General features: G+C 48.0%; 1 protein-coding gene across 4 annotated transcripts in view; it reads right to left on the bottom strand.

The window, feature by feature from the left end:
- CASK (peripheral plasma membrane protein CASK) overlaps window positions 1-14092 on the bottom strand; it is a 629306-nt gene that overhangs the window by 357005 nt on the left and 258209 nt on the right. For all 4 annotated transcript variants that reach the window (XM_089546010.1, XM_089546012.1, XM_089546011.1 and 1 more), the window contains one exon: window positions 9335-9510. In XM_089546010.1, the coding sequence (XP_089402136.1) occupies window positions 9335-9510 (176 nt within the window). The remainder of the gene's footprint in view (window positions 1-9334; window positions 9511-14092) is intronic.

The following is a 14092-nucleotide window of genomic DNA, read 5'->3' as shown; positions in this document are numbered from 1 at the left end:
ATCTACAACCAATGTGTTATACTCGTAAACATTTCATGCTTACTCTACTTTCGGTTACGGGAGAGGCAGAGATTTTTTATAAACCCCGATGAATGGAATAAAGATCTTATGTAAAAAAAAAAGCTGTGTCTCGCAAGAAAAATCACTGCTGGGCGTTACTGAAGAAAGAATTCTCAGAGACTTACAAGATACAATTAGGTCACATGCTCAATGGCCTTAGAGGGGATGCTAGTAAGTGAAACCGGCCTGTAGACTCAGTAGATTGTTCAAAAAAGTTGAGAAGAGTCGCACTTTGCTTCACAACTTTCATTACACATTTTTAACTGATGTTGTTCACGTTGCATTACGAAGACATACATCTCGAGCTATTCAGTTGTACTAACAGCATTAATAATAATCGGGTGCACAGGCATGAAATCAAGAGATTGCTAATACGCATATGTAAAAGTATGGTTGCAAAAGGAGCCTCGTACACTTTATTAAGAGCGTCCGTGCACACTTCATAGGCGATAAACATCGAGGACAATCACACATTTTTCTGCTTTGTTAACAGTGTTCCCAAAACCTTTAGGTTTAGTAATAAGCGCAGATGGCACAACGCGATTTAAAAATCCATGTTTGGCTAGCTTTAGAGCGGTTTGCATGCAGATGCCCCGGATTGCTACCTATGTCATCAAAGGAAAAAAAACCAGGTAACTTTGCAGAACGAAGACGACGCTTCTTTTTATTAGAGAACCTTTTCAGTGATTGATAGAACCAGGACGAGCGTCTGTTAGAGTTAAGTTTTCTCAGCTGCACCTGCGATTTTGTCAGGGCAGCAATTTTATCCCTTATATAAGCTGGGGCTAGTTTAAACTGAGCGACGTGAAAGTGCTGGTAAGTGCTGATCTGGAAAAGCAGCAAGTGCACGATTGATGGTCCCGGTGCATGCCTTCTTATGAGTTTGGAAATATTTAAAATGGATATTTTCATGGAGAGCCACGATGTTTAGTGAAAAATGTGTCTCTGAATAATGGAAAGCAAAATATGGCACTGACAAGTTCAGGTTAAGTGGTTTTAACTTTGCTGCTGCGTTCGCTTGACCGATCGCTTAGTACCTATTACTCACCCCTCTGAGTAATAAGTAAGGTTTACCGCAACACAACGATGCGCCTTGCATGTATCTTGCGCGCTCGCGGAAACTTTCGCTAGGAGGCGCAGCTGTGCTTGTGATTGATAGAAATAGTTTAAAGTACATGCTACGGCCCCTGACTCTCGCATGAGATACTTCAAGCGGAAAACTGAATGTCTACGCCTTAAAGCGAAGCAAGTTTCCATGCCGAAAAATCGGAGACCAGGTTCCAAAGTATCGATGTGGCAGCCACCTCCGCAAGAACATGAAGAAAGACAGGAGACGAATGGGGAAGCAGTGCAATTTCACTCATCCGCCAGCTGCCAAACCGCTGAAGAAAGAAACCATAGAGCAAAAATGAAAGAAGTCTCCTGCTCCGAGTAAGCTGGGAAAGTTACGTCAAGTGAACGATCCCAGTGATCCTATCGGTCATGCGCGCGAAACGTAACACGACAATAAGTTTGTTCGATGAGTAAATGGAGTAGTTTGCCGTACAGCGCACACGTTCAATCAATTTTGCTTAGTATAAACGAGGCGCGGTTTCTGGATAATCTGACAGGCGTGAAGGCTTGCAAACTATACGCGATTATACAAAAACACGAGAGTGTCTTGCAAGACGTGTCAAAGCCCCTGTGATCGAGCTGTGTGCGAACGAAAGCAGAAGTCGAAACTAAGCGACGCGAAATGATGCAGAAAAAGGAACGATCAGCTGGTTTGAGGGAACAACGTATCTGCAAGCCTTCAATGTCAATGTATATGCGAATCAATGAGCCAGAATTCGGTGACTGCAAGTTTTCCAGGAATATGCAGCTATGTCCTGAAGCTCTGCTGCGGTCAGTGATGGTTTTCTTTATTGCTATACAGCGCAATGCCATTTAAACACTCCCAACGAAACAAAGCGGATGTTCCCTGAAGTTCTATAAGCATGTAAACAATGATATAGATGAACCGATGTAAATACCAATCATTCAATCAGTTCCTGAGGTACTTGTTTCTCAATACTAGCGGCGTGTGGCTTTTAGTATTAAGAAAGCCGTACGCATGGAACTTTTAGACTTTTTTGTTCACCAATCCATCGTCATAAATTGAGAGAGTTTGTAGATGGTACAAAATGCCTGCACGGTGGAATAATGTTTTAACCTCTGCAATGACATTAGTGTCTCTCTTATTTAGATTTTTCTGTCACCATCTTCCAACACAGGTCCTTCCTTGATCTCTTCTCGAGACTGAGACTAAGGCAAGTGCATTAATAAATACGTTCGGCCACTGTTTAACTTAAGCCAACTGCGTAGCCATACAAAAAAAAGCACACACAGACTTCTGGAGTTTTGAAAGAGAGTATGACGCTGGGATGTTACGCATCTGCACTATGTGAAGTTTCGCGGACAAAGATTTTTGCGTGTCTTTGGAAATGATGCCCTCTGACACAGAAACGGAACATTCGAAATGCTCTTTGTACTTAATGTTGTAGTGAGCTGAATTTCGCTGAACTACAAGGAAACTTTTATGCGGAGTTTTTCGTGTGGAAGTTCTTTCATGTGGAGTTAGCTCAAGTGGTATACATCTACAATTTTTTTAAAGCATTCGCCCGCCGCGGCGGCTCAGTGCTTACGGCGCTCCCCTACTGACCCGAAAGACGCCGGTTCCATCCCGGCCGCGGCGGCTGAATTTAGATGGCGGCGAAATTCTAGAGGCCCGTGTACTGTGCGATGTCAGTTCACGTTAAAGAACCCCAGGTGGTCGATATTTCTGGAGCCCTTCACTACGGCGTCCCTCACAGCCTGAGTTGCTTTGGGACGTTAAACCCCAATAAACTAAACCAACCGAAAATGTTGCGCAACTTTGATCGTACGATTTCCGAGACATAGAGCAGGCTTTGCGCCTGAAGGTTGGTATCACCTGCTTTGAATCCATGAACACTAATCCTCATATATAAATACGAAACCTTGCATGAAAGTTCTTGAAACACGTGACCATGCTGAACCATTTGCTATGCGAGGCGAATCATTTCGTTTCCGGTGATTGAATCCTACTAGACTGGTCGCGATGATTCACGATCACGTGCACGCGGTTTTACACCGTCTGAGCTTTTACGAACATTTTTGGTCCGTTACCTAGAATATTGTGAATCTTTCTTAAAGAGCTTTTCATCAGACTAGGACAATCTGACCTGGATCACCATCGAGTGCACACGAGCTCGGCGTCGGCCGCAGAATTTTTTTTCTTTGATGGCACCAACCTCACCCGAATAACCAGTTATTTTCGTGTTATAAGCATGCCTGGAGTGTGTTTTCGTAAGCCTGCTGAGATAGCTGTACTCCCTAACATGTGAAAGTGCAAAAAAAAAAAAGTCACTAACATCAAGCGGGCGCAAAAAAAGTGACTTCACTACCAACTCTAACGCCCCCTGGAGTGCCTGGCTGCAGTCGACGCAGTTGGGAACCCAATTCGCCTCGGTCAACTGAACGTAATATCTACTCAGGAATTCATTTCCACTCCTTAATAAAACTACGATCTTTTCCTGTAAACTGGCTATGAAAGAAATATGGGTATCTTCACTATCAGCCTGGTGGACAATATGGCGAGCTGTTGCAGCTCTTTTTCTTTCTGCTGTATAGCTGCTTTTCTAAATGACCTTGAATATCCATGCGAAACACGGATACCTGTTACACGCTTCATGGAGGGTGCTAATCCGAGCAAAACACCTCTGCACAAAATGGGGGTAAACGCAATTAAAACCCACGTTCTGTGGTGCTTGAAGAGCCCTTACAAATTTTTTTTGGCGATTTTAGCGTATGAATTACCGACGAAACAGAACGCACTTAAAGGCACACTGAGAACCAATAGCAGTTGGCCTGTGCCGACAGGACATTGCGTTTTAATCGCAAAGACACTTTCCACCGCAAAAAGAGAGGTTTTGTAAATGAGAAGAAACAAAAAAAAATTAAACACAGCTGCCGCCACCACCGGCCGATTTCGGAAGTAAAATGCGTGGGTCGAAAAAGTTATATCGAGGATCCCGGGGGCCACTATACACCGCAATTCATTTCAAAACGGCGACAACCCACCCTTTTCGGTAAGGACGTCACAAGTTTGAATCGGCGGGCGGAAAGATTTTTAACTCCAGTTTTCGGTGAATGCGTCTCTTGACCGGACAAGCGTCGACTCTGCCACAAGAATCAATTTGTACGGAGCAAAATAACTGAATGCAGTTGTGCTCAACGTCCCTTTCAGGGAACAGATTTATACTTCCCTCGGCTATACACAGCGTGCACTGGAACTTACTTGAACGTCCTGTGGATGTCCTGAACGTCCGCAGTACATACATGGAAGTTTTAATGTCTGCTGGGTAGCTAGAGCTCTATAATACCCCAGTCATGAAAACTACTAACTGACTACGTATCTGAGTTGGCGATAAGGGGATAGTGAGCTTTTTCGTCAAGAATTTCGAGGTCCGCATATCGCCGCGCATAATGCTGGAGCAAGAGTTGCAGACGGCAGCCTGTTTTGCGTTCAAAGATGCCAGCTTTGAAAGTAGTATGCACTGAAGCTGGCAGTGGCATAAACACAGCTGGTGGGTGCATTCTGAATGAAATCTTCCCAAATTGCTTGGCTAAAAACTTGGGATATCACAGCCCACCAGAAATTAAAGTTCTATGAATGATAATAGGCTACTGTTCAGATTATTTACTCGAGGCTACACCCATGAAACAAAATAATAGCAAGGAGGCCTATTAGTATGTGGCGCGATGTGTTACATAGGTTCAATAATCTAGCCACAGAGCGCGCAACTTTTGGGCAATAAATGCTCGGTACATTGCACGACTTAGTCAATATTGCATTCTAAGGATGTGTTATATTATTTTTTGTTTTCCTAGACTTAACAAAATTCTGACCCTCAGTCTGGAATTTAACAGCTAATTTTAGAGAGCGTCATTGCTCTCTGACTGCCAGTGGACATTTTCCATAAGCCTATGTATATGCAAACGTATAACCAGGCGGCTTGAGAATTCTCGACTACAGGAAGCTCACGGGACAGCAATCAAACTAGACGGAAACTCCAAATGACAGCTTCAGTCATGCATGCCATTGAAAAAAAAAGAAAAACATATCATCCCTGAGTAACCATCTCTTTTTCTTCAACAAAACGATACGGTCTCAAACGTAAAATCATGGAAGAAGGAAATTGTCCTTCCTCCATGCGCAAAATCAAGGTATGAAACCGCCCTCTACGAGTCTCTGCCAGAAACGTAGTCAGAAGCGTCTCGAAAAGAGAGCAGGGCGCGTGCTGCCCTCTATTGCCGTTCCGAGAAAATCTGTGAGCTCTTTTCTCTCTCTGCCACTGGGAGCGCCACCATACTGAAAGAATGAGGGGGAAAGAAAAGAGGAGAACAAGGTAAACTAAAAAATGGAGCGCCATTCTGGTTGGTGTCCTCGCTCGTGTTGCGTGAATAGAGCGCAGAGAGAGGAAAAGAACAAGAAAGTGAAAAAAATTTAACGAAATAAAAACATGGAGCATGGACTAATTCATGACATTACAGTAATTTAGCGGGCGCCTGGCAGATGAGCGCATTCATGTGACCATTAAAAAGAGCAGAGAGCATAGACGTACCAAAGTCAGCCCGGGGAAATATACCTAAATCGTTCTTAGGGTAAGCGTGGAATTCTTAGGATATATCTGCTGCTGTTGCTGCTAGGGTCTCCTGCCAAAAACCAAAAAGTCGGCGCTAAAGTTATCAGGAGCGGTCTTTTATTTTTCTATTATAACGCCGCGATCGTGTTCCACCCGAGAGAAAAACAAAGGGTTTTCTTCGCGGCTTTTCTCACCTTTTGCTCTTGATGTTTAATCAAATCGTCACAGCAAAAAAATAACAATAAATGTGAACCGCTTTTTAGAGAAGTCGTGGCGAAAGCTGGCGAAATCTTGCGACCATGTGATATAATAAAATAGGGGCAGATTTATGGGAGTGCGGTCGCTACCACTAAGCATCATCATCAGCCTGACCACGCCCACTGCACGGCAAAAGCCTCTCCCATGCCTCTGCAATTAACCCTTGCAATGAAGAAGGCAGAGCGCCAGCACCAACGAAGTAAACGGCAGAAGTTTTCGGCTACCACAGAAACGGCAGCACCAGCGTCCACAAGCGCAAGGGCTCGAATGCCGTCAACTAACACGTCTAAAAAGTTCGGTGGTGAAAGGCGAGGTCTTGAGCAGGTCGAAGTGTGCACAGTTGGTGCCCCCAGAACTGCGGCTCCTATTTTTGCGGGCTGTCGATCATGTTACGACGCCGCATGGGCGACAAGGACCGACGACGAGGGGAAGGTGACCGATCAGAAGTGACGTGGGGCCGGCGTGGCAAGTGGTCAGCAAAAGCCTCCCCAGGTAGCCCTGAAGGTGTGCCAGCGGCGCGAGACGGGTAGTAGTTCGGCACAGCGGGCGCAGGCGCAGCCAGAACCTGACGACAGTAGCGGGCGACGTGGCCTGGAAGACCGCAGGTGTAACAAATCGGCCGGTTGTCAGCAGTGCGCCAAGAATTGTAGGAAGTAGGCGCCGGTCGGAGCCGGGGAGCAGGAGGTGTAGGCGGCGTTGTCCGGACGTATGGAAAGGCCAGCGGTTGCGGTGGTAGGGCGACGGCTTCGGCATACGTGAGAGGCGCAGGCATAGGGGCAGGCAGCGTAGCAATAGGAGTGCCGTAGCTCAAAGGTGCAGCAACGGGGGCGGGCTGCATCGAGAGGAGGTTGACTTGAGGAGCCAGTGGAGCTGGAGCCGGCTGCCGACGAACGGGAAGCGCATCGGCTACCTCCTGCGCTATGGTCAGCCGTATCTCAGGGGTCAGGGTATGGGGCGAAGAGTGCGTGCCAGAGGGGAGCGAAAGCTGCCAGGCCACCTCATGACGCACGAAGTCTTTGATGTGATCCAAAAGGTCACTATTGACGGCCAGGTCAGAGATGGACTCAGCAGGTGCGGGCGGGCGACGCGCGTTAAGTCGCTGCTTGCGCAACTCGTCGAAGCTCTGGCACAGGTTGTACACGGAGGCGACGGTGGTGGGACTTTTGGCCACCAGCATATGTAAAGCGTCGTCGTCGATGCCCTTCATAATATGGTTGATCTTGTCGACCTCAAGCATAGACGGGTCGACACGCTTGCATAGATCGACCACATCTTCGATGTAGGCGGTGGAACTTTCACCCGCACACTGAACACGAGCGCGCAAGCATTGCTCAGCGCGAAGTTTACGAACGGCGGGACGGCCAAGAACTTCGGCAAACGTTGACTTGAAAGTATCCCATGTTGGAATATCAGCCTCGTGATTGCGAAACCAGAGATTCGCGACGTCGCTCAGGTAAAATATTACGTTGTTGAGTTTCATGCGGTCATCCCAGTTGTTGTGACGGCTCACCCGCTCATACGAAGCCAGCCAATCCTCGACATCCTGATCGCAGTGTCCGTTGAAAACGACGGGGTCTCTCTGCCGGACGGCACCGGTGCAAATGACGGGCTGCGATGGGACTGCTGGCAGCTGGCTTCCGTTGGTCGTCGCCATCGGGATTGTGCGTCTGCGGATACTAGGCGAACCCGCATGCTCCACCAAATGAAGAGGGGTTTATTGGAAAGCTCGAAGGACTGGCAGCGAAACGATGGCACAGGCTGATCAAGTAGCGGCGGCACCAGGAAAGAACCAAGAGCGAGCTCGAGCTCTCCACGCGCGCGGCCGCCGGTATCGGAGGACGCACAAATCGCTTCGTCGTCGTTGGTGCTGGCGCTATGCCTTCTTCATTGAAACCCTGTTCTTTACCAGCTGCGGCCACCGTATCCCCGCGAACTTTTGTCTCATCCCACCTAACTTTTTGGCGCCCCCTACTACGCTTGCCTTCTCTTGAAATCCACTCCGTCACCCTTAAGGACCAGCAGTTACCTTGCCTTCGCATTACATGCCCTGCCCAAGCCCACTTCTTCCTCTTGATTTCGACGAGGATGTCATTAACTCGCGTTTGTTCCCACACCGCCCGCTTCCGATCTCTTAACGTTACACCTATCATTTTTTTCCCATAGCTCGCTGCGTTGTCCTTAACTTAAGCTGAACCCTCTTTGTTAGCCTCCAGTGCGTTTCTGCCCCATAGGTGAGTACCGGCAAGATACAGCTGTTGCATAATTTTCTCTTGAGGGATATTGGTAAACTGCCATTCATGATCTGAGAGAACCTGCCATTTGCGCTCCACGCCATACTTATTCTTCTAGTTATTTCCCTCTCATGATCCGGATCAGCGGGAAAGTTTATATAAGAAAACCATTCTGAACCTAATTATGACGATAAAGAGCCGAAGAAATACATCCGAGAGGCTATCAGGGCATTATAGCCCGCAGGAAGAAGAACCCCCAACTCTCTCTGAAGAACAAGCATATGAGCAGCAGTGCTGACGCCCTGTACTTGGTCTCACGGTAACGGCAGCACCGTGACAAAAGCCGTTAGCTTCCAGTAATCACCAGTCGTTTTCCTACGCCCCCCTTTACTAAATGCGGCCGCGCTCATAAGGAATGGTGACTGTAGAATGGTGGATTCTCTCCGTTGAACATGCAGTTGCGCTCAGCTCTACTTAGATCATCTGCTTTCTCCACACTTCACCTACAGTTTAACTACAGTTCATTCTGCTATTAGACGCTCAGGATACAACACGAAGGCAAAACACTCACGAATACGACAGAAGGATGCCCGCTTATGTGAAACGCAAGCTTGTTCAAGGACAAAGCCAAAGTGAAAGGCTTGTTTTTTCTTTTTTCCAGACTTCTCGAGGCACGGCCATGTATGAATTCGCCTTTCTGCGTTTTGAGCGTATAGCGTGAGCATGCATACTGAGCATGATGCTTCTTGGTTAAATAGATAAGCTCACATATTTGCATCGTCATTACGAGCAACTCAGGAAAGCGCCCAGCCGGGGCCGCTAAGCCTAGCGGGCTGTCACCTTCTGTTCTGGATCCACTCGGTCATTCTCTTCCTTTCTTACGCCATAGATCATATCAGCGCGCTATTTTTTTAAATGTTCAAAGCCATGCGCCACGTCGTGACAGCAAAGCGAGCTAGAAACGCTAGTGCCGAAATCCTGACAGCGAAGACATCTGCTTTTGTGCGCATCCCAATGTACTCAATTACCCTGCGCAGTCACCACTTGCTCGTCTATGCAGCTACAAAGAAGGGAGTAACGGAAAACCGGGGCTGTTCTTACGTTGAGCTTCCCCTGGCAGATGGCCTCGTGCAGTCGCTCCTTCGTCCCGAGGAAAGGCAGCGTCCCCGTGAGCAGCACGTAGAGCAGCACCCCGCAGCTCCACACGTCGGCGGGCTTGCCGTAAGGCTTGCGCTGCACCACCTCGGGGGCCATGAAGTGCGGAGTCCCGATGCGCCCTGGGAACCGAGGGCGGAGGGAGGGGGGCAACACAACACGGCACTCGCAGCAACGCCACTCGCAGGGAAAGGCACAGCGAGGCCCGAGGAGGCAGAGCCATGGTGAGTGAGCGAGGTGTGTGAGTGAGCAAGTCAGTGACGTGAGTGAGACATGTACAGCCTTCGTCAAAAATATACAGCCTACCGAAGCGAAGAAGGCAGTGAAGCCGGCCAGCTAGGTGGGTGAGTGAGTAAGTGACTGAAGTGACTCGGAGAATGGCAGCCTTTGTCAAAAATATACAGCCTATCCACTTTGCTTCTGTCTCATGCACTGGGGCTCATTTTGTATCGTCTGCGCTTGAAATTTTTCGAAAGTTCCCGGCGCGCTGGCGCTCACCTATCAGAAACTTAGCACTTCAAAAGATGTTAGAGAAACCTACTCTATTGATTAAAAGCAAACCTTCCGGGTTGTATATTTCTGATAAAGATCCCATAAATAACTCATCCTCTATGTAAATCCGGATGCAGTGCAATATTAAACGAAGTCGGACTCTGCACCAGTCGGCGGTGAAACACCATGTGAGTTTCAGGGCGTCCGAGAAGTGTTTATTATAATATTTCTCAGTCCCACCAAGGCATGCGCGAAGCCTAATTTGTCTATCACCCATGGGCCTAAGCGCACTCGAGGCTGTTTTAGCTTGCCAAGATGTTGTTTCTGGGACTGTCAACATAAGCACATATTAAATCGTCTGCGCGTTTAAAGTTTGTTTTAATTTCGGTGTCAGCGATTCCGTAATGCGCCATGAAGTGTTTACAGTTACGGTGGCCTGCGGGAAAAACGTCAGAAAGGTTTTTCCCCCAAGTAGCCAAACACTGAACATAAAAAAAAACAAAACAGATAGCGCACGCCTCTGGTCAAAATACCGAAGTTGAGCGGAGCAATTTTCAGCAGTGTTTACCCTCTGAAAAACCTGTTCACAGCTCGTGCCATGGGCCTACCAAGATACCCGTGCTTGTTAACTAGGAAGGTGAGCGAAAAGAAAACTTCCTAACAATCATCTTGGCTTTCGAAGTCTACTGCAAAGGCAAACCCGCTTTGCCAACGTCCGTGCTTGTAGTACAAACGGTGTGTAATGCCTTCACGCTGCCATGCTTCTATATAAAAAAGTAAATGAATTCAGAAGCTCTCATGCTGCTTGATGACTTCGCACAGCTGCTTGCGAGCTATGCCTCACAGTTGGTTCTCTCATTATTTGCGAGAAATTTCCCAGGAAATTGCCTAAGAGCGTTATTTCCTCCGTATGTAACTAATTTCTCTTGGCCCGATGACTTCAACTGGATACACACTGCAAATAGGACGCAACGCTGCGCCACACTGCGAGCCGAGAAAGAGGGACGCAGGGGCTATACATCTCGATGTATATTTTGCGTCACTACATTTAGTAGTTATTTATTTAAGAGACAATAGATTTAATTTTAAATGTGGTCGCATATGAGGTTTAATAAGGTGTAACGACTTCATCAAACCTTTAATACGAGCTTGAAAGCTTTAATATTTGTATTATGGGTGCCTCGCTCCGCTTCATTCCCTCTGGGTTTTGCTTCCCAATGGTGTCCCTTCTAGTTACCTTAACTAACAAGGAAGGGCGCCGGCATCGCAGCGACACGAGCGTTAAGAGCGGCGTGATTGCTGCGCCCGCGCGCGGGAGACAACTCTCTCTTCGGCTGGGGAGCTTGTCGCGCGCGGATGTTTCGGCGCGGAGCTCCGCTCTCCGCCAGCGGGGCGAGGCCTCGTGCTAGGAACATTCTCTCGCCACCTCGTCCCGTCCGGCCGCAGAGCTTCTCCCCTACCCTAGCGTGGGCGAACGCTTGCTCGTAATCTTGCTGGTGAGTCGGACGACCTCGATTCCTAAGCGCATTTTATTGCTACCCACCTTATTGCTGTAGCAATAAAAGCCTTGTTTGCGTCAGCCAGAGTGCCGCTCCTTTGTTTATTTCAGAGCAAGGCCCGCCGTGGTCGGCGTACGCTCGTTAGCGCATGCGATCACGGTGTGGGGTCCGGGAGGTTTTGAACTGTATCAGCCGCGGTTAAGCGGGGAGAACGTGTTTATCCCCCCCATTTACAACCCCACAGTAATGCACCAGAAACGGAGAAAGCGGTTCGTGAGTGTACCGGCTTTGTAGTGAACTACAACGTGGTGATATAATGATCGGAACACCCTTGATGTTAGCTGGAACATGTCGGCTGGTTACCCAGCGGGTTATGCTGATAACGAAGGCCACCGCGAGCAACACCACGAAGCTATGTTCCCATCAAAAACCCCTGAAAACTTGCCCATCACTTTAGTTGTAGCCTTACGTGGATTACGTAATCGGTCGCATTGACGGCACGGTAAGTACAAATCACGGAAGGAAGCACAAACGTTTTCTCAACTCAGTTGAGGGTACGAAACGCAAGCAAACACAAGACGAGGCGCTGTAGTTCTCGACTTCTGATTAGTGCTTTCTTCTATTTGCTCGCTGTACTAATGTGCAGTCTTTGTTGAACATATATAGAGTTACCCTAAACGTATACAGGCTTGCGAGCGTGGCTGATCGGGCTAGTTGGTAATCCATGGCAGCTAGGAATGCAACACACGGGACACCATCACGCGGTGCGGTCCCTTTTCTTCGTCCTCGCCAAACGCTGACCGCGTCTAAATGTTGCGCTCTGTTGTATTTGACGGGTAAATACGATGGTGCTCCTGTCGCCCAAGCGCGCTTGCTTAGAGGGAATAGAGGGCGAGGGCTACGGCTCCCCTTACTCTGGTGCGGGGGGTGGCCTCGATAAAAAGCGCAATGTCACTCCTGTCGGGCACTGCAAAACCACCGCACGCTACGCTAACGCCGAAGCGGTTCCGGATGGTTGCGGATGGGCCGTGATAGTTTTCTCAGTTTACGTGCCACGGACTGCTTTAGGGAAACAAAAGCACGCGGCAACAGTTTTCCCACTCACGACCAGGACATACAGACAAACGCTTCAACTTTGCAAAGCTTCCATCACGTGGCACGTCGCGCTGAACACTCAAAATCACTGCGGGAATTTTGGATTTTCGATGCATCCCATTCATTTTCTATGGCCGTCGAAAATAGTTCGTGTCAGCGAAGGAAGCATTCAAAAGGTCAGATTTTGCAGCGAGGAAGACTATTCGGCCATGATAATCGCCATGTTGGCGCCAAATCACTCGGTAATATCTAGTTTTCTCAAAAATACAAGTTTAAACTATCCGCCCTGGATAGAATTGGAGAAAAAAAAAGATGAGTAACGCGCTGTTCGCTACCGGCAGATGGCGTTAGCTGGACAAGTCTAACGGGGTGAAAAAAAAAGTAGCAAATCCCGCTTAGTGGTCTGCACTGAGGCATGGGCTATACCATGATCGCGATTCCACTTTACGTTTATTTTCTCTGTTTGGCCTTTGGTCTCAGTTAATCGTTTCGCCAATCTACCCTTTTTCTGTTAATTTAGTTTAGAAAACTACTTATTTAAGGTGACTGCGTCAAGAACGTACTACACTCTTTCATTTGGTGAGTGTACGCATAGCTTCTTTTGATGCGTTAGCATTACAACCCCAATGTAGGAAAAATCTGTCCGTCCCTCTGGAGTCTCGACTGGAAGACTTGAAAGTGGTAAGAGGGAAATTCCCCTCCCCACTTTTAGAGGAGAGAAGAGGAAGGTGGGAGAGGAAAGACGAAGAGAGGGTAAGAGGCAACGAGTGGCAAAGTGAAGAGACGGAAATTCCTCTCTCCACTATCAGGAGAGATGAGGAAGAGGAAAAGGGGGCAGGAAGAAATGGGTGTCCGGTGAGGAGAGCGAAGAATGGGTACAGCGTGTCACATGGTGACTGACGGAGTGGATCACGCCATCAACGCGCACAGTCTGAACCTGTCAGTGGCGGCGGCTGCTCTGCCCTGGACGAACTTTTTGTTGAATTAATCGCATCGACGGTCTCAATTTTTTGTTATGCTATCTGCACAGAATGCTTCAGCATGCAGACAGCATAGCGACGTCTTCGATTGATACTCAGCCGATTTCGACACTCACAGCCGACACTCACGATTGCACTCACAGCCTGGAGGCCGCAGAGATAAAAACGTGCGCCTGTTCGAGTAGCTCTAGCTTGTGGTACAGCGTCAGGCTGACGTTCAAGCTGCGGAAAATTGTAGCCTAAATGAGCCCACAACGTTTCGTTTGCACGCAACAACTTATGTTCTTCGAAAGAAAACGGCGCTACACAAACAATAGTAAGCGCTCTCTGGGCGCAAAGTGTGCATGGTGCTACCACTTTTGATGAGCGCTGCTGTGAAGGTTTTAAATAGAAAACGGCAAGTTATTTAAACTTTCCATTTGGAATCATCCGAACAGGAGAAAATGAGTGTAAAAAAGGATCAGGTGGCTGGTCGCAACGCACACACACGCACACAAAAAGGATTAGTAGTATTTTTTTTCTTCACGGGCAGCGCGAGAACTCTTCTCAGCAACTTGTTTCTTTAAAAAAAGGCCGTAAAAATGAAAGAGCTTGGGTTCCTGCGCGGTGACACGCGAGTGACAGCCACACGTGACTCA

The sequence above is a fragment of the Amblyomma mixtum genome, chromosome 5 (assembly GCF_055824585.1).
Source record: "Amblyomma mixtum isolate Tamu chromosome 5, ASM5582458v1, whole genome shotgun sequence".
Classification (NCBI taxonomy): Eukaryota; Metazoa; Arthropoda; class Arachnida; order Ixodida; family Ixodidae; genus Amblyomma; species Amblyomma mixtum.
This window is presented reverse-complemented; position numbering and strand designations above follow the sequence as displayed.